The 25,284-nt window shown below is 33.9% G+C and overlaps 1 protein-coding gene across 1 annotated transcript in view; it reads left to right on the top strand.

Annotated features, from left to right (window-relative positions):
* Window positions 1-25,284, top strand: part of LOC145680514 (uncharacterized) — a 144,924-nt gene that overhangs the window by 118,599 nt on the left and 1,041 nt on the right. The window contains exons 16-22 of the mRNA XM_081751116.1: window positions 4,336-4,528; window positions 6,790-8,695; window positions 10,416-10,516; window positions 13,156-13,323; window positions 14,584-14,724; window positions 15,991-16,282; window positions 21,426-21,532. Coding sequence (XP_081607242.1) covers window positions 4,336-4,528; window positions 6,790-8,695; window positions 10,416-10,516; window positions 13,156-13,323; window positions 14,584-14,724; window positions 15,991-16,282; window positions 21,426-21,532 — 2,908 coding nt within the window. The remainder of the gene's footprint in view (window positions 1-4,335; window positions 4,529-6,789; window positions 8,696-10,415; window positions 10,517-13,155; window positions 13,324-14,583; window positions 14,725-15,990; window positions 16,283-21,425; window positions 21,533-25,284) is intronic.

Below are 25,284 nucleotides of genomic sequence, written 5' to 3' on the forward strand. Positions count from 1 at the left end.
CAATCCGCAAGCAAGTAAGTTTATGATGTTTTCTCATTTCTCATCATCGTTTCAAGTGGGACGTTAACATTTCCTGAAACTAGCACCAAGAATCAAACTCGGGACTATTGCATAGTAATCAACACACGTGTACGATGGCTCAGCGCTTGTCTCTACTGTATGAGGTCACTGCTTCAATCCTCAGTCAAGTAAGTTCATGTTTCGTCCTATCATCTCTCACCGTTTTCGCGGGGACGTTAAATTCAACATTTCCAAGAATCAAACTCGGGACGATTGCAAGGTTCACTCCTAAAGCGGAACAAAATGCACCCTAAAAGGGAACGAGGTGGACCACCCAAATTTTGTAGTAATATATATTAGGGTCCAGTACTATGATACCAAATGTTTAGATTTGGCAATTTCTAAAACTTAAGGGGGCGGGCCAAGGTACCATTCCCGGGGGTGCACATATGTACTTATGTTTCATAATAGGGAATGGACTCCTATACATGGCCATATAACCATATAAGGTAAAAAAAAAAATGAAATCTTTAAGTTTTACGTCCCACGGTTATGCCGGTGAGGCTAAAGGAGACGGTGATAATGAGAGATGAATGAAAATGGTGGAATGAAGAAAGTGGGAGGAAACGGGAGAACCCCGAGAAAACCCACGAGCACGGTGTTTGTCCACCACAAAGTTCACTTGGCGGGGGCTGGGATCGAACCCGGGACCCCAAGCACCAGAGGTGAACGCTCTACCACTGAGCCACCGCGCCCCCCAACCATATAAGGTAATAGGATCTCATCCAAGGAAATGAATTAGGTCAAAAAAACCAAACACGTGGTACAACGTAATGCTTACGTTTATATTTTGGCAGTTTTATACCCCTAAAAGGGAAACGAGATAGACCACCGAAAAATTTATAGTGATCTATATTAGGGTTCTATACTATTATACCAAATGTTTAAATTGGGCAATTTCCAAAAAATTTAAGGGGTGGGCCAAGGCATCCCTGCCAAATTTTTAAAGGGGTGCACAAATGTACCTACGTCTTACAATAGGAAAATAAACACCTGTATACACCCATATAAGGTAATAGGACCTCATCCAAGGGAATAAAATAACCAAAAACCAAACACGTGGTTGTACTAAAATTTGGCAATTTTGTACCCCTAAAAGGGAACGAAGTGGACCACCCAAATTTATTATAATACATGTTAGGGTCCCGTACTATAATACCAAATATATAAAATGAGCAATTTCCAAAATTTAAGGGGTGGGCCAAAAGTACCCCTCCCAAATTTTTAAAGGAGTGCACAAATATACCCATATCTTATGAAAGGTAATGGACCCCTATACATGACCATATAACTATATATATAGGATAATAACCTCATCAAAGGGGATAAAATCGACCAAAAACCAAACACGTGGTACTACGTATTGCTTACGTTTATATTTTGGCAATTTTGTACCCCTAGAAGGGAACGAGGTGGACCACCCAAATTTATCATAATACATATTAGGGTCCTGTACTATAATACCCAATGTTTAAATTGGGCAATTTCCAAAATTGAAGGGGTGGGCCAAAGTACCCCTCCCAAAAATTTCAAGGGGTGCATTAATATACCCATGTCTTATAAAAGGGAATGAATCCCTGTATACGCCCATATAACCATATAGGGTAATAACACCTCATCCAAGGGGATAAATTAGGTCAAAAACCTCCGAAATTTGAATTTTTGGCAATTTTTTACTCATAAAAGGGAACGACATAGACACCCAATACTGATAGAGGTACATACTGTGGTCCTAGGCTACCACACCCAATTTTTAGATTTGGCAATTTCCAAAATTTAAGGGGGGGTCCTATGTACCCCTGCCAAAATCTAGAGGGGTGGTCCTAAGTACCCCTAGGTCATTGACACGGGCCAGGGACCATGGGTCCTGGGGGTGGTCCTATGTACCCCTGCCAAATTTTAGGGGGTGGTCCTAGGTACCCCTAGGTCATTGACCCTGGGCCAGGGACCATGGGTCCTGAGGCAGGGACCCAGGGGCCAAAAAGTGAGGCAAAGTAACCCCATTACTACTGTAAGTATAGTTTTTAATAATTTCATTCTGCTCTGGTCAGAACTGTTTTATTTGTTACTCTACTTATCCAGAGCCATGGAGTTTGCTCATTGTAATTGGTATGTTAGGTTACGAATGGTGCGTTTTCTTATTACATAAAATCCAGTCTAAATATAATATCAAGAAACTTGAAGAACCAAATAGGCCCGGGTAGAAAGTGCGTATTTGAGTTAACTTTAACGGCAGGAAAAAGTTTTGGTAACCAATAGCTTGCTTTACTTTGAAAATTTAAAGCTTTTTTTTTTTTTTTAATCAAATGTAAGAACAACCATGGGCGTCTCTGGCATGTTAAAATTGGGGGGACGGAGACGACTAGAATGCTGGTAGACCCCCAACTAAAATTGCGTCAAAATTGAGTAAACTGGAATCTATTTTACTAATGGCATCCCCTCTTTCTACCTTTAGCAACACAATTCATAATTTTCTTCCATCACTGGTAGATAGACTACTGCCCCTCCCCCAAAAAGTTTAACATGGTTCTTTGCAAATTCCTTCACTTTAACATTCCTAACGGTGAATTCCTGCTCAGTGTTCCTAAACGCATTTACGGCAGTGTAGTTTTAAAGTCCTCATGTATTTCGATTTTTCAGCTGACAAAACCTTAAATCTCTGGAAGAAGTCGTACGATGATTGCGAATTTCGAATTTTTGACTTTCATTCTTCTGTATTCTTAAACTCAAAAGGTATATTATCTACCTTTTTGTTCTTCATTTCGCTATATGTTTTTGAACTTGTCCAATGAACCATCCTCGATTATTTAGTTTTCAGTTTTAATGTCGAAAATGTAAAGTTTATTCTTGCGGTCATTCGCCGTCTTAATGTATTCTTTTCATCTACCTCAAACTCAATTCGCTCATTTCATGTGGTTCGGATTCCACGTTAATTAGTAGGTCCACGTCTCATATAGCCTCGCTGCTGAACGGGACGTTAAACTCAACTCAACTCAACTCAATTCGCTCATTAAACTCATTTCTATCTCAAGTTTCTATTGTCATAGTAGTTGCCCTTTGCTGCCCTTCTACAGTATCCACATGAAATACTTACTCTAATATGTAATATTCAAATTTTTCTCTTCTTAAATCCTCTTGTCCCCTTCCTTCTATTGTAGATTTCCCTTCTTAATTCGCAGATAAACTTTCTATAAATCCTTTCCTTCCTTTTTCCAGTCTCCCTTCGTCGTGGAAACCAATTGTTGCTGGTTAAGTAATGAAAAAAAAAAAAAGTGCCTGTAGCCGAGACTACTTTGACTAACCAAGAAGCGTAACTTTAAAAAGAAATCCTTCTTTGTGACGCACGTCAGGAGGACATTCTAATCCCATTAACCCAATGTTTAAGAACATACATAACTTTTTGTTCTGCCTATGTTTTTACTTCTTCCATATACTGTAGACCTAAATACTTTCAGCATTGATCCATTTATCTCGTACTCAAAATATTTGGGAGGGACGCATCCTCCCTGTCCCCCCGCCAGAGACGCTCGTGAGAACTAAGTTTCACTGAAGTCATAAATATGGCCACTATTTTTTAAATTAGTTTAATAATTTTGTCACACCAAAATTTCTGAAAATCTTAAAATAAATTTTAGTTTCTAATTCCGTTCTCAAGCTTGACTCTTTTGTCACCTAGATTAGATTATTCTTCAGCCTATTCAAACTAAAAATACTAATTACTAATTAATAATTTGAAACTAAATCTAATAATTGTTACGGAATATGGCGTATGCTAACGCAGGTAGAAGCAATTAAGTCTGTTTGTAGACTAAACAAGAATATAAAATTAAGAGAAATGTTGTACGGACACATCAGATATTTGATATAAGGTTTATGGAAATAGTAGATAATTAAGATTACTAACACAGATTTGCGATTTACTTAATGGTGAATTGCTTATGTTGTGATTACTTGTACAGTCTATTTCGAATAATCTGGTGATATAGACACTATCAATCCTAAATTTTGAATAAATAGTATTATCCACACCAAAACAAAATTTTGTCTACTTGAAATTCCCGAAATTTATTCTTGGTTACACTATTCTAAAATACAGAAATAGTAACTTTAAGGTTTTTCCTTTTTTTGCAAAGCGTAATTAAATGCTAATTTTTCATGTTTCCCATTTTAGTGTTTTAAGGGAACTGAATCTTACCATCTCACTCTTTACCACTTAACCTTCACAATCTAAATTTCAACTTAAGACTAAACCGGTTAAATAATCATGCATTGCAGGCAACCTTCTACTTGGAGTTCTGGTACTCTGACAACACTGGGAGATCTTCTGTTAGCGGTTCCAGAGTCCGATCGAAGAAAAATTCCAAGAACTACGTGGAGAAATGCTGCGGAGACCTTGGTTGAGGAAACCCAGTATAGAAACCGTATCTGGGAATGGCCAGGCCATAGATCTCGTCAATCCTTCATTCAGGTAATAAAATGTTTACTTGAAATAAGTATATATTAGAAAAATATATAAGAAAAAGGTCAGACCCACTTGAGCCGCAACTGTCTGCTTATCAGGTTTTAGTAGTCATGTACACGGGAAGCAATATATATTTTCTCTTTGGCTTAAGAAGCATATCTGGTGAAAACAGTAAATCTACTCTTGGCAACACCGTTCGGGTATAAAGTTGTCCTCTTCACTGTCTTGCCCAGCACATAAACCATGCACAAGCTTCGAACGAAAACAGAAGGCAAAGAAGTAAAGGTTTTAAGACAATTAGGTCTTTAAGCATGTTTAAAGACATTTCTGCCTGAGAACATTCTATAAAGTGATATTGAAGCTGAAGTACGAAGGAAGGAAAGGACAACTTTTTCGTTCCATTTTTTTTTTAAATAACTGCTATAAACACTTTTTTTTTTTCTGCATTAGCGCGAGACACAGAATTCTTACATGTATTAGGTAATAATCCGAATCTTGTGTATCAGTGAATATTTTAATATTACTTGAAAGGTTTTACACATTTGTAATGTCAGTGACCAATATTCCTAACTAAATTAGATTTTTTTTTTAGTTCTTGAATAGTTTGACTCCTATCTTTCTATGGGAGATTACAACTACACTGTAATTTACGTGCGCATATATTTTTGAACTAGTGTTCGTCACTAATGACACGAAAATAATGTAACAAAAATTAAATACCGGTCAGTTTCTTACTGAATGTACGAAATACCGAACGAAAGTCCTTCCATTTTCTCTTTCCTTCCATTTTCTCTTTCCTTCCATTTTCTCTTTCCTTCCATTTTCTCTTTCCTTCCATTTTCTCTTTCCTTCCATTTTCTCTTTCCTTCCATTTTCTCTTTCCTTCCATTTTCTCTTTCCTTCCATTTTCTCTTTCCTTCCATTTTCTCTTTCCTTCCATTTTCTCTTTCCTTCCATTTTCTCTTTCCTTCCATTTTCTCTTTCCTTCCATTTTCTCTTTCCTTCCATTTTTAGTTGGTCTTATTGTTTTTCAGTACTGTACTTGACTTGAAACTAGCAAATACTTGCATTGGAATGGGATGGCCCTTGTACATCAAATTGTGTATCGTAAACAAGGGGCTAAAAGTTTTACTATTATTGTAATTATTTTAACTTTTTTGGCATCTCATTGACATTGTGCAGAACATATTTACGCTTCACAATATCAATCTAGGCTTCGCTTGACATTACATGATAGTTTCAAGTTGAATTGTATTATTAACATACATGTTACTGCTCTGCGTATTTGAAACTACACAAATCTTATTCAGAATTTCAACGTTTAAACATAATAGAATTTCTTCTTGTATCTTTTGAAAGTTCCAGTTGTGTGTGTCTCAGTTTAATAAACTTAATTGCTTGAATTTTGATGAAAGATGAACGGCTATTGTAGTGTCATTGTAATCACACTTCGTGGCGTCAATATTACTATAAGGTGACTTTAATGAAAAGATGTTAAGTCTGATTTTAACTAATGCTTTACTTCTGTTTTCTGAATATCTGAAATGACATAACACACACACCATTGATAATTTTTGCAATTACACTATTGACATATGTCAAAATTTAATAATTATAATATTTATAATTAATTATATGGAAAAACAGTTTAGTTCGTTAAATAGTTCAACATTGTGTGCTTTGTGCATTCGAGATTGTAAACAGCTTTTTAACTCTTATGTTAGGCTTGATTTGATCGTTTACTGTTATTTCTCACATCACCTGCAAAATTCCGTAGTTTAACTCGTAGCTTTGAGACAGTTTTTAACAATTTTTTATACTTGACTGTTGTCTTCCGTATTTTGTTATGCGCTAGAGGACAGTAAATACACTTTAGTATCGACAGCCATAACTGTAATAATGTAAGATAGAATACATACAGAAAAATATTTTTCAATGTGAATAATCAATGTAAAATGTGATTTTTTTATTTTTTAATTAAATGAGTAATCAGCAAAAATCGGAACTTTTTAAAATTTTCTAGCGTGTTTTTGCTGAGAATCTCGAAATGAATAACTTGGAATATAGTTTTTAGTTTTCTAGATTTATTGTCAGATAATTCAATTTTAAATGATAGATTTCATTCTGAAGTTATTTATCTAAGGTCTTGTACTCACTTTTTGCCGATGACTGTACAAATACAGGAAACAGTTTAGGCATTTAGCTTGTATTCTGTAATTTTAATTTTAATTTATTAAATTTTAATTGCATCCAAATTATCTTTACAGATTTGCCGTGAGATATTACCCAAGTCACAAGTAGAAGAATATTTGGCTAGTTACAAGCACCTGACAAGGATCTATCTTGAAGCAATACAGGAGCAAGTTAATATGATCAAAGATGCACGTCAGTTGTTGAAAGCTGTGAAGAATTTCACTGAAAGTTCTCTGGATGACAAGCGTCAAGGAAAGAAGATTGGACCTTCATTCATGATTGTGTCCGATCAGCAGGGTCTGTTGTTTCAGTTAGTAGATCATAAAAAGAATTCAGTCGAAGATGACTCAGAGAGGAAAATCTTAGGCTCACTTGCAGCCTCCAACACTTCATTCATGATTGTGCCAGGTGTTGTTCCCCTCATGTCCCAAACTGGCCACAAAGAGGATATATCGAATAAAACTCACAACGAAACGAATTCATTTTTATTTGTTCCAGGATATTTACCTCAGTTCTATCAACCAGGGGATAAATCTGAATCAATCCTGAAAAATGAAACTGCACATAACGAAACCGTACATTCAACATCCAGTGACATGTTTATGGTAGTTCCAGGACATTTACACCTCGAATCAAAAGTAGATTTGAAGCTTGACCACAAAGACAAAAACGAACAACTTTCAAGCAGTTCGAACAGAACAAGTAAACTTCTAATAGTGCCAAGACCGCTACTACATCTGTTCAAAACAGATGGAAAGCACAACCAAACTAAAGATCCAGAATCACAAAATGTATTTTTCATAGTTCCAGGACCTTCACCGCTTCATTCAAATGGAAGAGAAATTTCTAATGAAAAACCTGCAGAACATGTTCATAATTCATCTGTTAACCAGTTCATGATAGTGGAGGGACATCATCCAGTTCTGTTGAAGACTAAAGACAATTTAAAACACTTCGTTGAAAACCAAAATAAAACACAAATTAACAAATCAGACATAAATTCCTTTCTTATAGTTCCAGGTCATGTATTACATATGCTTAAGTTGGGAGAAGAAAAATCTACTACAAAGAAAGAACACAATCAAAATACTACAGATTCATTTGATACATCGAATGAATTCATAGTAGTGTCAGGGCATTTTTCTTCTATATTTCGGCCTGGAAGTATATCTAACCTAAGTCACGAAGAATCACAAGAACATCCCATGGTCTCTGAGGAACTAACTAGTCAGCAGCTACTTATCGTTCCAGGCCATATGAAGCTCACTATACCCAATAAGCAGAATGAGAGTGAAATCGAACATTCCACAAATTCAAGTCAAAATCACACGAGTGCCTTCATTATTCTTCCTAAGCATAAGACAAATTTGCATCTTGCCGGTTTCTCAAATATGCAATCTATATCTACAGTTAACATTTCGCAACCAACTTCAGATCCTGTTGCAACAGATAGCGTTCTAATGATAGTTCCCTCTCATATCCCACTGCATAAGTCAGGTAGCGTCTTAAAGCTTTCTGTTGCTAAACACCAGTCAAATTCTTCAGATACATTCAAAATAGTTCCAGGACACATACCAATATTAACTTCAACAGAAACTCCAATATCTACACAAATTAATGAATCAGTATTTGATACGCAGAAGAGTACTACACCATCCCATGAGGAAAACAGCTCGTTTGGCATCACGTCTAGGAATAACTCAACTTCGAAGGATATATTACATCAGCCCACAGAAGCAAGTCGAACAAACATTTCTAACTTAGATACAAAAACTCAGAAAACAGGAACCGTATCATTAGAGAACCAAAGTACAAAGACTACTGAATCTGTTATTGCTACAAATGTAAACAAACATCCCGTTACGAACTTCGTGTTTGTCAATGAAACAACACAAAAGCCTAATCAAACTGAATTAATTTCAACAAGCAAGAAACGAGAGGAGCGCAAGCATAGATTCTCAGGAGAGTTTGAGTCTAGAGGCAAGTACTATTAAATTCTTAGTAGAAGTGACTGAGGAATAAAATACTTTAGCAGAGCTAGCGCTCTCTCTCTTTTATATTTATTTATTTATATATATATATATATATATTATATAATATATTATAATATATTATAATATAATATATTATAATATTATATCTTACATAGAGAATGATTGATTTTGATCAGATATTATTCACAGAAAAATACTTACTACGAAATTTACACTTGGCTTTCTCCGCAACGGTTACAAATATTTCACGTAATTCACCAAAAGTTTAGTTCCATATCGTTCATAAAATAATTTGACACGTATTTAAAATCTTACACGGGGAAGCGTGGTGTAAATTTCGTAATAATTCTGTTTTTCTCTAATTTTAATTTTAAATGATTAATTTTTACCCCATATATTGAAACTAATAATGAAAAATTGATAAAGCAGTTATAGATTTATCAGACTATTTTCGAGTTAATTCAACACGCACACAAATGAAAGCAAAAGTTAGTATGAAAAATATTAAGAGGAAAAGTAATGGAATTAATTTTCATTTATTTCTTTTACCTTCAATTTTGAATGTACTTGTAAATCTGGTACCTTGGCACGTAATTCATTACGTCTAACAGCAAACCCATACAGGATGAAAAGTACAGTTCAAACTATGATCTTAACCATTGTAATGCATTCCATGCTTTCCCATCGGGAATGAAACTCGGGGCCTCATACATCAAATGCATACATGCTAGCCACTAAATCAGCAGAGGGCTATATATAAGCTTTGAGACCTAATCTAAAATATTAATAGCTTTTTCACGTCTTTGTACAGTAAGGAAGAGAATTTTATCAAGGCAATTTTAATCAACCTCGGCTCAGCCACCAGGAAACGTGAGATGTCTAAATTGAAGTAAGACAAAGCTGTTAATAACGTTACCCATCCCCTTGCACCTATACACTCTGCCATTGAATCAGTGTGAAATAGCAAGTGTGAAAGCATATTGAATACGATTGAAGCGCTCGTCAAGTGTGAAGAACGTGATATAATTCAATTTAATCAGGCGGCATCGAAGTGTCCTAAAATTCCAAGATTAAACAAATCAGAAAGCATTTATCTAAGCTTTTCACGAATCACATGATTTGATTTACGCGTTCAAGGTCGTATGTCGCCATAATTTCTACCTTTTGGCCGCTCTTGAGTACATCGGTAAGTCTTTCTTTAAACTGTACGGCATTCGTGCATACAACAATCACTTACGAACTTCTCGCTGAAGTCCTTATTAATTCAGCGCTAAATTCAGACTGTATTATACCCTTCTGCCTGAAGAAATCTAAATCACATAGTAAGTACTCTTGTCACTCTTCCATTGCCACGCTCTTTACATCACAGCGATTCAATGGCAGTCGATCGATGTGGATTAGAGAATATTAGACATCAAGTGAATAATTTCGTACCGATGGTTTGTCATCTCACGTGGCTCTGTTCTGATAGCCTATTAACGGAAGTCGAAAGAAAAAAAAGTAACCCTTGTTTATCAAGAAGTGGATTCCAGGCTTTCGGAAAGTAACCGATAATGAGTAAAATTTGGGCTCTGTAGTGGGTCTAATATCCAAAGTACTACGAAACTAAATTGCACTAGATTTAAGATTTGTCAAAACAATTCTAGTATATGCAGACACTATTTTACAATGGAATTTGAAACTTAATTCACATTTTTCTATTACAGAATCAGTAGAAACTGAATATAGGGATTCAGATGCTATGAAGGAAGCAAACTTCAGTGATACTGGAAGAACAAGAAAAATGTTGGATCCTGCAGACATGTTGGTAAATATTGACGAATGAACTCACCTCTGTTACTCGTATTTTACTCACCTCGATACTTCACATTAAATTGTTTTATTTGAAGATATCAATTTGAAATAAATAAAATATCAATTAATTTTGTAAAGGCAGTTTACATTTTTTTTTTAAACAAAAAAAACTCGCATTAAAAGCTTTCCAGTTTATCTATTTGGAACGACTAAATTTGTTCGCACTTTCAAGAGAAACTGGAAATAAGATTAATAGAAAGTAACTAGCAACTCTTAACTTCTTTCCAATGAATCAATGTAACTATGGGTCAAACCATGCTAAGTGATCAAGAAAAAAGAAAAATCGCCGCTCGACCTTTTCAAAAAAAAAAAAAGGAAAAAAAGAATCGAACTTTTTCTTGAATGTTTATCCTATATCAGGGTACTTCAAAACCACTATTTTTTACAATATCCAATGGCGACGCAGCGGCTACCACAATTTTGCGATTTTTCGATTTTAGGCGTTTATGTTTTGAATATTTCAGCATGTATGTCCTACCAAATTGAAAATTGCTTTGTCTCGAACTCGTGCAGAGTTAGAACTTTGATCTCTTAACATTTTTGCCTAAGACCACTTAAAGGGGGGTGAAATCAGGGCCTAGAGTAGCAACATTTTTGGACATTGAAGACACGTTTGGGAAAAGGAAACAACTGACGTAGAGGTCTGAATTTGTGTATGCGTAAGCAGCTATCACTGTAATTAAACTAAACAAATTTTCTTTTAAATGGAAAATCTAAACGTTTTCAGTTTAGCTGAAAGAGTCTTGCTCTAACTTGCTTTTATTTTTCTTAGTATCATTAGAAAATAATACAAAAACCATGAACATAAAATTAGTGAAACTTTTATTTTTAATTACAGTATAAGTTCTATATTACAGTATTACGCCCATTGTTTTTTTGTAAGTTACTTTCATGTAATGACTTACTTTTTTCAAAAGAAATAAAGAAAATATTGAACTATTAGTTTAGAAAAATAAATTACTAAACCTAGACGCATTCTCTCATGCAACTGTGTAAAATTTGAGTGAATGTATTTTTTTTTTTTCTTAATTGAAAGCCCTAATTTATTACTAGCGTCAGTTACCCGCTTCGCTGGGTTAAAATAAGAAAAATAAGTAATATATTCCGTTAGTCACTTTTTATTATTAAAGCGATCTCTGATTTCGGTCATTTTTGATCATTTTTCTGTATCTCCCCGTCCCCCAAGTTACGGGACTGAATTTGGATTTAAACTACATCGAAAGTGTCACTGTTCATCTCAGCGATCCCGAAAACTATGGATTAGACACTAATATATATCATTTTTATATATATTTTCCCCCTCCCCTCTACTAAGTTGCACAGTCAGTGAAATGATTAAAAATATCTATGTTGAAAATTTTAGAGATCGGTCGTGTGGTTTAAGTTCCCACATACTCACTTTCATTTTTATTTATATTGATTATTATTAATATTAATATGAATAAAATTTCAGAAACTAAAATATAATGAAAGTCGGACACTAGTTCTTCTAGATCAGATCTGATCTGGCCTTCCTCTACGTACGTCCCCCGGATATTTTAGTTTACAAAGTTAAAAAAAAAAAAAAAAAAAAAAAAAAAAAAAAAAAAAAAACCTTACGAAATACTTCATTTTACGTAATATTTAGCTTTGAAAATTAACAGCTAATTCGAAGAGTTGGAACTTCAGCTTTGAAGAAATTTCTTAATGTAGCAAGTACAACAAAAAGATGAGTGGGGGGGGGGGGGGGGAAGGCTAGACAAGATAGAACTTTAGAAGGGGTACAGGATATCACACGAATAATTAGATTGAAACTTCTAAACGGGGCGGGATATGTCACTGAATAGGAAATCGGCAGGGTTTAGTTCTAATTATGAAGCATGTACAGAAAGAAATTTCGGTAAGCAAAAGATGTGAGGAATACTGTAAAGAATGGATCATAGGAAGATGGGTAACAAAACTCTTGACAGGACAGAATTTTTCTTTGCACAAGATAAATGCAAGACCAATTTTTGTGGGGATGAATCTTGTTTCGTAAACTATAGTGAGTGAAGTAGTTCATAATGCCCTTGCAATCATAGGAGAAACACTTTGTCCAGAAAATTTATATAATTTTGATGGAAAAAGAATTGAACTCAGTGTGAAAAGAACCACTTGGACAATTTGAGGTACGAATCTGAATGCAGAAAACTTAAAATTAACTTTGTAGAAGAGAGCAAAGTCATTTCATTGAAGTCAGTATTGTCAATATTAGTTCGAATTCACGAACTATGTACTAATACTTGAAGGTTTGAGTCTTGCAGGAAGTAACTTGGCGCATATTTTTAATTTGTAATTTTCACGTAAATTAATTTCTTTCCATATAACAAAAGAATCATATTTGATACACTAGGAGCGAAGGTATATGTGAAAGCAGCTAAAGTTACGTTGAACACATCTACGTTAGTTTATGGGAGGTAACTATTATAATGATACTCGGATAATTTCGTAATCATTTTATCAAAGATCCACACACACAAATGTTTTCGTATAGAACCGGAACTGATCTCAAATACTATGTACTTTCAAAATATATTTTGTTCATTGCATGTTCTATTCTCTGCCTAATTCCAGATCACATGTGACGGTATTAAAGCTGCTAGATCTATTGCAGCCGATGCACTGGAAGAATCTGATTTAGAAGCTTTGTCTAGAGATGATATTGTTGACTGTCTGGAAACTCTGGGGATGTTAGATTTGAGGAAAGATTTGCAGGAAAGAGTCTGGTCTTTAATTCATCTGGTAAGAAGTAAAATGGTTTTCAGATATTGCACAAAACTAAGCTTTAGTACATTATCAGTTGTAATAAAATGTATTAAATATTTTTTGTTCTAGTGTTGGACCAAATTCCATTGTATTAGATATTTTCAGTTTAGCCTTAATCCGGAATTAGATAGTATACGCCTTTTGATTTATTGCTGTCATACATGTTTATGCTTGTATTATATAATGTAGATTGAAGAATATCAAACTGAAGTATATCCTACAGCAAGAGAAATAAACAATGTTAATGAGTTAAATATCTTACATAAAAAGATAAAATGAAATTCGGGCAATATTCTAAAATGCGATTTGGTTAAGAACCTTACAGAATTCGTAATTTTATTTTTGTAACTGGAATATTACATAAAATTATTTGTGATATTTATGAAGTTGAAAATAATGACCTTGATAAGCTCAGATAGCAATAAGTCAGTTGTGAAAAGGGAATGTTGAAAAATATTGGAGCGAATCTTCGAGTTTTCATTTTCGTGTGTTCACATCCAGCTTTAAATCAAAGCTCGTATAGTTTTTATAATAAATCCTCACTAAAATAAATAAATATATTTTTATTTACTTATTTATTTTTATTTATTTATTTATTTTTAAAATATAAAATTTTATTCATATCTTCACTTGATTTATAAATGTTATTACAGACTGCAATATACATGGACAACATTAAGAAATAAATATAACAATCTTTCCATTGTTACTTCAACGCAACGTTTCAACAATAAGGTAATAGAATAACCACCGCAACAACAACAAAGGAATCTACACGAATTGAAAAACATTCCAATGAACATAGAACTACATACTGCATATATATGTTTTTCAATTCATGTAGATTCCTTTGTTGTTGTTGCGGTGGTTATTCTATTACCTTATTGTTGAAACGTTGCGTTGAAGTAACAATGGAAAGATTGTTATGTTTATTTCTTAATGTTGTCCATGTATATTACAGTCTGTAATAACATTTATAAATCAAGTGAAGATATGAATAAAATTTTATATTTTAAAAATAAATAAATAAATAAATAAATAAATAAATTTATATATATAAAATATCGTGTGAATAGCAACTAAGGAACTAGACACGAATAATTGTACACATAGAACTTATTTTGTCTTAAGTCTGCTGGTAAAACTACGAAAGATTTTTTGAACAGTGTACAATTCATATTTTACAGAATATATTATACAATATAAATAAAATACTTTCCATGTGTTTGTTTCCAGAACAATATAAGTACCTCAATATTGGAACTGCAACACTTAACTTCAGCATTGCCATCGTCTTTCTTGGAAAACTTAAATCTTACTTTGCCATTTGCGTTAGACACCCTAGCAGTGCTGTCTCGGGAGCTGAGTGACGAGAAGGTAAGATGTATAAAGTACTCGCAAATAATGGTAGATAAGATAGAAAGGGGGGAAATTACCAAAGTATTAACTTCTCGGTAGTTTCTCCATTTAATTCCTGTCATTTTTAATCTAAGCGAACTTTTACTGCCTGTTGAGGGAGAAAACAAAAAATCCTTGAATGCTCATAAAGACTATGCATTTCCATGCATATTATTAATAGGATATTGTGCTGACCTGAGTAGCTCGCAAAAATGTAGGCACCACCAAAAGTGGAGATAAATATTCTGTTTTGTCAGTTCCGAAATAAATTGATCAATTGTAGTTTCTAATAATCTACAGAGAATTAGATGGTCTTTTAAGAAAACTGATCAACTCGCTACAAAGTTTTGTTGAAAAATGAATATATTTAGAATGTGTGTATTAGTTTCTGTTGATTATAAAAATCTTTCTTAAATGCATGCATTCTTCTTAAATGTGTGTGAAAAAGAATTGCATTCATTTCAGAAAAGAAAAATTTCTACATTCAGATTTGAAGAATAGCAGCCCATGTTCGCTGCAGCCCCTCTAGACATGTGAAGACGGTGAGATGGTAAAATTATCCGAATACATGTTCTATTAACTTATTCTAATACAGAATTAAATTTTAATTACGCTAATATAAGACTTTTTAAAAATATAATGCTAAGAACTTGCTTTTTTTTCTTTAACATGATTGTTCACTTTATGGTATTAATTGAATCACTGTACATGCTTGATGGTAGAACAGTAGTAGGTTTTTTCTAGTTTTCTTTCCCTTTCTTTTATTTCCTTCCTTTTCCTTTTTCTTTTTTTCCTTTTTTCTTCCTCCTAGAAAGAAGAAAATTAAGTATCTAATATCCATTCGAAACTAGTCATTAGTGACAGAATGTCTCAATCGAGTAGTAAACTTCTAATCATTTTTGGTGTCATTATAATTGATAGAAATGAGGAAATTGGCGTAATGTTTTCAAAAAGCTTTTGATTAAATTGACATTTTCTACTAAACAAACTTATATTCATGAATTTTAGTAGTCTTTTCTGTCTGTTCTTACGTAAACACACAGAATCTGTAGCATATATTTTATTCCGGAAATTCAGTTGCTCAAGGCTCAAACCTTTAATTCTTGCTACCTTATGTAACTATTAATGATATAACTCAGTGTAATAGGTTATCATTGCACTAATTTAATCACTCAATTTTCTTAATGTAGTTATTATAAGTAATAAAATGTTAACAATAAAATTTCTTTATTCATATACTTGTAGCAAAATATTATTGCAAAAAAATTTATTGAAGACAATTCCAACCTTGAATCCAGCACAGAAGTAATTATCACATTAGGGAAACTGATTTGCAATATTCCTAAATCAGAACGAAAACGTATTCTTCATTCGGGCTCTACGTTCTTAGAAGCTGCTTCTGTTTTGAATGAGATTGAAGGATGCCCCCAAGAATGCTTGATAGAGCTTGCACAATTCGCCACACAGCCTGACGCATTTGGAGATCCAGCTATGTGGACAGCGGATGATTTTGCAGAATTAGGGCCAGTAATTGCAGGTACGTAGACTATCAATATTATGATCAATCACTTGAATTCGTTTTGATTGTGTTTCCGGCCAGTCCCTTTATCATAGAAACCAAAAGATTTCTTATTCACCTCAGAGATGGATTGATCCAGACGATCAGGTATGAAATTGAGAAAGATCTGTAAACTATTTCTTCGTGGTGAGTTTTGCATTTCCACGTATTCAAATTACTTATTGCCTTTTTGTTGCTTATGAGTAAAATTATTGCAGGTGGTCGAAATCTGCACATAATTGCGACATCCTAATGTTAGCAATCACATTATAAGCATCCATGTAGACTCCAATATGATCAATATAATGTTCAAATTTTGATTATTTTAAATAGTCAGTTTCAAAATTTTCAATTTCTCTGAGAAGTGTATCGTTGTTTCGAAAACTCCATATATCTCGTTGAAAGTCATAAACCGAACAAGTATAATATACCTAGGTACGTGGCACATACACATTACTATACTGCAAGCTATCTTTCCGATAAACAACGTTGTTATTTCTGGTTACACTCTTACCTTTCTCTCAGTAAAAATTGGTGTTCCACAGAGGTGTGTCCTTAGTCCTGTGCTTGTCATCGTATTCATAAATCTTCAAAAATCTGTCAACATTTTCCTGTTTGACGATACTAATTCTTCAGAGAAATCTCTATAAAAGATGATTCCATTAATATTCAAAATGATCTCTCGCTATTTGCTGCTTTGTATGAAATTTAGCATTCGAAGTTAATAAATACACTTCTCTTACAATTTCTCACAAAAAAAAAAAAAAAAAATCGTATTATGTAAGACTAAACTATTGGAAATCATTCAAAATGTACAGGCGCATAATTATCTCGGCGGATGACAAGCTTACTTTTAATGAACACATTGGTGTTTAAAAAATATATGCGAATATTCCATAGATTTACAGAAATTCAGATTTTGATATTTGCTATTGACCACAAAAGATTTGATTTCTTCTGTAGAGAAATGCTCTTCGCCTATATTTGGTCTATAGCCCGTCTCGCACATCTTTCGAAGCAAAATACTGTTCTTAACTTTTTAATAATTGTTCCTCAGTCTGAGTTTCAATATAGCATCGCTTACTACTAATAGTAGTTTTTGTTTCTACATAAAATAGCAATTGGAAAATTAATGTATCGTTCTCTACTTCTCGTAGTTAAAGTACTCATTCGCACGACACGGAAACTAACCTATTCTACGTTCTAAAATCTGGAATTTATTGTATTGTATTGTATTATATTGTATTTATTTCGTCCTTTTTTCATACATTTAGCACTGTATTACAATGCATATGAAGTGGACACGTCATTTATATACGAATACAAAAGTAAAAGAAACAGTAATAGTGAAAATTACACACACTAGGTTAATAATTAAGCCTTACTTCTCACATCTTATTACACTGTACATTTTACAGGACATCATTGTTAAAAATAAACTTAGCAATTAAGCAATTATTACTTGCAGTGTATTTAGAAATCCTCCAACAAATATCTAATGCTAAAACCGAGTAATGACATTGATTTACTGTACATCATGTAACATTTCTATTCACTTAGCAGTTCATGTATTCCTCTACCGAGTAAAAGCAATGTTGTAATAAATATTTCTGGAGTTCTTTTTTTTTTTAATTTAGCAACAGTCCTGAGTTTTTATTTCTTTCGGAAGTTTATTGTAAAGCATGATACCCACGTATTCACACCCTTTTTCATATAATACTGTACTGTTCTATAATAGAAAAGTTTAGTTTCTTGTATCATGATCATGTTGCTGTTCTACTCGCGTAAGTACATCTTGTAGGTGTCTCTTTACAAATATCAATAGATTTAAAATATACAAAGTACTGGAAGTATATGAAGTTTTTTTTTAAATATTGGTTTGCAGTGATCTTTTGGTTTAGCAGTTGGCATCATTCTTATTCGTTTCTGTATAGTAAAAATTACTTTGGCCTTGTATTTCCCCAAAATATAATACCATATCTTAAGTTCGATTGGAATAATCCAAAGTAAATTGTTTTTAAAGTACTCTCTTAAAGTACTTTTAATTGCGAAATAAATTTGGTTTAATTTTTTACTAAGCTTGGTTATTTGCACATCCCAGGAGAGATTTTTATCTATCCAAATTTCTAAGAACTTAGTTGAGTTTACATATTTTATTTCGTTATTTTGAATTACAATGTTCCTAGGCTGTACATGTTTGTTGCACATGTGATGAAGACACAAGCAACCAATTTTCAGTATTTAATTTAAGCTTATTTTCTTTAACCCAGTGAGATAGTTTACAAAGGATTTAGTTTGCACTACCTTCAACAACCTAATTTGTTTTACTTTTTACTATAATATTAGCGTCATCTGCATAAAGGGATGCTTCTGCTGGAGCAATATTACTTGGTAGGTCGTTAATATATATCAAAAATAATAGCGGTCCTAATACGGATCCTTGTGGCACTCCACATGTTATTTCTAGTTTCTCCGATATGTAGTATGTAGCTTGGTTTGTATCCGTTATTGTATGTAATTTCCACTACTTGCTGCCGATTTTTCAGATAAGATTGAAACCATTTGGATGCAATGCCTCTTATTCCGTAATCTTGTAGCTTAGAGAGATTTCTATGTGACACTAAGTCAAATGCTTTCAAAAGATCCAGGAAAACACCTATACATTTCCCCTTACTATCTAAACTTTTATGTACACTTTCCACGAAGTTATATATTGCTGTTTCCGTTGTTTTCCCTTGTAGGAAGCAATGTTGCTCGTGTTATTAGATCATGTTTAAGTAAAAAGGATGCTAGCCGGACACTCATTGTGGTTTCTAAGATTTTTGAGAAAATTGAGAGAAGTGAAATAGGCCTATAATTTTCAAGCGCTGATTTGTCGCATTTTTTTATATATTGGTTTTACTTTTGCAATTTTTAATATACTAGGGAATTCTCCACTTGAGAACGACATATTTATGAGGAAACACAGGGGGTCAGCAATATATTTAATGCTTTTCTTTACAATACTTGGCGGTATGCCGTCTACGCCAGCTGGCAATTTACTTTTAATTTTCTTAGCATTAGTCTAAAAGTATCATGTACAGGCTTCCTACTGATTTCAGCAGACTTCTCTTTACCTTAGATATATTTACCTCAGAAAGAAGCTTCCAATCCGCATTATGCAAAACTGTTGTAAATATTTCCCTCTCTTTGATATTCTGTGATTTTATTTTTGTTTGCATTACTATTTTTTTAACGCATGTTTCGGAGTAAAATGGCTAATGTGCTGTATCTGGAACGATACATATAAAATTATGAGAATTGAAAAAAAAAAAAAAAAAAAAAAAAATCAATCGTCCACTGTTACCTGCTGTTGGCGTCTTGATATTAATCTAAAAACTTCGGACAGGTCTTTACGATCTGTGTAGTCTCTAACTTACTTTATTGTTCGGTGGTACGGAATATTTATCTAGTTCTTACACACGACTTTTTGAAACCAAATGAAAGTGAACTAGTACTGAATAATGTATTTCGCTTTTATCCTTAGCCCTGGATTACAAACCATTCGTAAATTTTACGAAGCAACATATCCAAAATTGTTGAATTCGCTGAACCGCGAATGCGCGGCCGGCCTCCTTCCCAACACCTTCCTAGCTCGTACAGCAGAGGCTAGTTTTGGTTTTACAGCCGTGTCAGTTTTATCATGCATATTTTGAAGGTCTAGTCGTAATTTTTACGAAAAGTTTGTAACCACGTTAGTTTTTTTTTTTCTTCACAAATTTTGACAAATCTACTTTCTTGTTTTTAACATTAAATGAGTGTTTTGGACTATAAACAGTGCAGAGAGTTGTCATATTATTGTAACTGTCATTGATGGTGAAACTATGGGTGACAGTGAGGAAGAACGTGAAAATAATCAAATAAGAATGTTGTTGGATATCTTCTGATGAAGGCTCTAGTGATACTGCTAATGAAGCGCATCCACATCACTAACCCTATGGCAAACCCGCCACAAGAAATAAGAAAAAACTTACTGACCATCAAGGGAAAGGAGAATGACAACACATTTGTGTAAGCACTGGAGGAAGGAGATTTGTGCTGAAACTAGAGCTGTGTTGAATGGTGAGTGACGAGGAAAAATGAAAAATTTTGGAATGACAACTTTCAAGTTTGCACCTAATTACTTTTTTCGAAGTTGATATGCAAAGTGCTACGATTTTTAGTTGCCTTAGTCCTTTCATTTTAGTTATATATTGTAATATCTATAAGACAATTTTCCCACATAAATGTAACTCTATGACGTCATATTTGCAATTAAAGTATACAGCTAGCATTAAAGTATACAGCATATACATAACATTTTACATGTACTTGTTCAATAAAGTATTCCAAAGGCATCCAATATTATTGTCCATATAATTCTATAAACAAGCCCATTTTTAGATTCAAAAAATAATATATACAGAAATAATAAAAAGACTAAAATTGAGTCGCGTAAATTTTACGAATGGTTTGTAACCACGTAGGCAAAAAATAAGGCTTGTAATCCAGGGTTAACAAAGGATAACTGCTGTGTATTCTACTATTCATTTGAACGTTGTGGTGTGCAGTTTCTAAAATCAATAGTTACTAGGATTGCATTATAATGTACAGAAACTTCCATTAATTGCTTTGAACATTATTGAATTTATTTTATATTAAATACTTCCATTTTATAATTTGATGGAATTTTGTAATATACATGAAGCCTCGACAGAAACAAATTATTTTTGTGTAGGACCTAATATTTTAATCCAAGAAAATATGGGAACATTAAATGATTGACTTAAAGCTTATTCACCTCTAGGTTAAATTCTTCTTGCATTGAGTTCAGATTGATAGTACGAACATTAAATACAAATATCATCCTAAGTAGGATGTGTTCAAAACAAATTTTATAACCTTGTATTCAGTAATCACAAGAATAAAAGTAATGTTTTAAGATCGTAATTTTTTGATTGTATGTTTTGTTCATGCAGTCAATGAGGAATCTTACGTAATGTCAAGTAACTAATATCTAATGATGTAATCTTCATCAGTAAGAACTCGTCAGATTTCTCTCCTTTCGAAATATTTAATTATAATTGCATTATTATTCTCTTAGGTTTGGGAGCCGATGAATTCAAAAAACTGCCTCGTCAGAAAGGAATGAATCCACTAGTTGGCTTAACTCATTCTGCAATGATGTGCTTGTCTCCAGAAACACTTAAGGTAAATATTTTTATTTACGTGAATAGCTATTTAAAAAAAAAAAAAGTATTGATCTACACATTACCATCTTGCGGTACTCACGGCAATAATACCTTACTTTTGTGCTATTGTTTCCTATATATCCGAAGGCAAGGACGTACCGAAGCAGGTACGTGAGGGGGGGGGGGGCAAGAACTTACATGAAATTCTAAAGTTTACACTAACTAAAATAACATTTTAACTAATTTTCAAGTCCTAAAACTTTTCTAAATTTCTCTGTCTGAGTATGACCTTACCCGAAGGTGTTTTCAGGATTAGGATAGTGTAATTGTATGTATGAATCACTTCTAACAAATTAACTTGCTTGAATATTTAAAGGAATATAAAATCCAGGACATCAAATCTGTCAATGAGTGTAAATCAAATGTGGTACTCACTTCATAGGGAGGTAAGAAATATTTTTAGATCAACCTTGTTAAAAGCTTTTCATGACCTTCTTATAAAAGGTGACGGGTTCATTAAGAATAAGGATTATAATTGAAAGATCAGGGTGAAAATTATGAAACTATAGGGTGCTGCAGGGGAATCTATTTTTTTTTTTTTCGCCATAAATGAACAGCCACTTGTTGCAAGAAGCAGAATTTGTTCTGCTATTGCACGAAGCATGTTAGAAAAGTAGCGATGCAGGGTTTTACATTCATGTCTTATCCAGAAGTGTCATCAAATACAAGTGTTATTTTTTTTTAATTCCACTACTTAGTGTTCGCAGTTACTGAAATACATTACTAAAGATTGTCTCGAAAGTTGTGCAGAACTCTGCGTAGAGCTTCGTGAGTAGTCCCAGATGCTCTGCCCCGGATGGCTTCAACATGTAATTCTCAGCTGGACGAATTTTGAAAAAGTTTCTTTACATGTAATTCTAGACGAGAAAATCACGTGTTCAAAGGGAGGAAATTTTAAGGGCCATTAAATTCTCCACGAAGCGAAGTACCTTGTTCGAGAACATATTAGAAGTAGGATCACGAATTGGAGTGTGGGCTGTAGCCCCATTTTAAAGATACCAGATTGTCTGAAAATCGTACATAACTACCTCGGTCTAACTAATTTTTAACAAACTTGGATAACATGTTAGAGTAGCGTTCTGAATTCACCGTCTGGAGGGTTATCCTGACCGTTCTTAAACAGTAAAGATCAGTAACACCTAACATTAACACCACACATTTGGACTGTGCAGAGGCTTTTTATGAAGCTGGCGAAGATTTTCTTCTGCCAAATACCTTCAGTTTTTGTGTATTGACGTAACCATGTAGAAAAGTGCTTAGTCTGGCGACTTTTTTTCTTCTGAACTGTTAATAAGCTTATACAGAGGTTTCTTATGCACACTTTGTCGGTAGCGCTTAACATTTACACTCCAAATAATTTGTAATTATGGAAGTGAAAGTCCGGAGGCAATATTTGAGCTATCTGACATGTTCCCTCGCAGTTCGTAGAGAACTTCGTATAGCAGACTGCCGAAGTTGCTCAGTGTACCCGGGAGTCCATCCGTATGTTTTCTACCTGATGAACTTCTAATAGCGGATCCCGTCGCATGAAAACTATTGACGTACAGCGAAATGCATTCCGTGTGGGAATAATCAGATTATGAGAATCTGAAAGTGACACTGAAAACAATGCGAGCAGATTCATTATGAAAAAATGTCCTATGACAAAAGCACAATGTTATTCCGACTATTCAACGTTTACTGAAATTCTTAGGGTAAAGAAACACCTGACTTAAGCTATGTTGCTGAACTTTCACTTAGCATTTTCAATATCTGCAATAAAAAAGAAATCTTCATTCTTCTGCAGCATCCTGTACAGCATGAGGTACTACATTAGTTTTATGCATATGACTTGCGGATTGCTGTTCGCTGGCTCTATTTCTAACACGGGGATTTTGTTTAATGTGGCAACGCCTGAATTAAGAGGCATATGTCAGCTTCAAAAGACACTATTGATCATTCGATCGGGATATTAAAAAGGTGATTTGTTTTCGCTGTGAACATGTATTTTGTTCCGGAAAAAACTTCATTTGCTGGAAGTTTTCTTTAAAGCAAATAGTGATTAAAAGTTCATGGATTTTACATGAACATGCTCTACATATGTTTATTTTAAATTTAATTGCTACTGGCTATGAAAAGTGTATTTTGACAGTCCAAAACGTAAAATATTAGATTGATCCAGACATTCATAGTCTCAAGCAAAACACAATCTCCACGAGAAAGCTTTAGTCTTCATCTGGTAGTATCAAACTTGTTTTCTACTTCAAGCTTGAATCTTGGTCAATCCGTTACTATAGACCGCTACAACCATCACTCGGATTGAACCAAGTTTTGAAGACACATCGTACAGAATGTGCCCATAAAAATGTTCCTTCATAGTGCTCAACCACAGGTGCTAAGCCTGTCCAGAAAACTTTGAAAGCACTGGGCTGGGACGTTTTATCCCCACCCCACGTATTCACTAAACATAGCCCCTTTCGACTATGGTACAACTTCTTTCGTTCGATGCTGCATGGACTTTCGGAACAGCGCTTCAATAAATCTCAAATTAGCCATTCTAAGCAGAATAGCAATCCCTTATCAATGTGTGTTACGTCTCCGTGTTGCTGTAAGTGGTATTATGATCTTGATGTCTTTCGGAATCTACATGATTGGATGTGATTCTTAAGGGGGCAGACTACTAAATATTTTTCAAAAGCTAACAATTATTCTTTCGAAGTTTTTCGTAAGCAAAAAGAGAAAATGAAAATGAAATGAAATCTTTGAGTTTTACGTCCCACGGTTATGCCGGTTAGGCTAAAGGAGACGGTGATGAGTTATGAATGAAATGAAGAAAGTGGGAGGAAACTGGAGAATCCCGAGAAAACCCACGCACACGGTGTTTGTCCACCACAAAGTTCACTTGGCGGGGGCTGATATCGAACCCGGAACCCCAAGCACCAGAGGTGAACGCTCTACCACTGAGCCACCGCGGCCTCAAGAGATAATGAAATGTAACTTACCACAATAATAGATGTTATTCTACACCCGAAAATACGAATTCGAAGAATTTTCAATGTTGCCATCCGTAGAAATCAGTGTGACCAGAATTTGAATTACCCAGAAATCTAGGTTAAGGCAGTGGCTAAAAAATGAACTCAACGGTAATTGATGACTTAAGTTTTCTTGGTTTGTTAACTGCATTTTAAATCACATTTGTATTTATTTTGTAATAACTTACATAAGTTATTACAAAATAAATAAGTTATTACAAAATAAAAACTATTATTTAAAAAGTAATTAACGAGGAACATAGATAGCATTATAAGTCATCAATTATCGTTGAATTCATTTTTCTAGTTTCTGCTTAAACCTAAATTTTTGGGTAATTCAAATTCTGGTCACACTGTAATTTCTGCGGATGGAACACTGGAAATTCTTCGGATTCGTATTTTCGGGTGCAGGAGAACATTAATTATTGTGGTAAGTTACATTTCATTATCTCTTTTCACTTACGAAAAACTGGCAAAAGAAAAATTGTTTTTTTGAAAAATATTTAGTAGTCTGTCCCCTTAAGTACTGCTCCGAAATAGTCTTTCGAAAAAAGCAGAAGTTTCAGTCGCTTGTAACTGGGTTTCTATTTATTCAACATAAACTGCCAGTATATCATGATCATAATATTCCAAATTAGTGTACTTTGGTTTGTATTGCACTGTCACTCACTTGCATTACAGCTGCTGTAGAGCCCTTCAG

This window comes from Thermobia domestica, chromosome 3 (assembly GCF_964235325.1).
Source record: "Thermobia domestica chromosome 3, izTheDome1.hap1.1, whole genome shotgun sequence".
Classification (NCBI taxonomy): Eukaryota; Metazoa; Arthropoda; class Insecta; order Zygentoma; family Lepismatidae; genus Thermobia; species Thermobia domestica.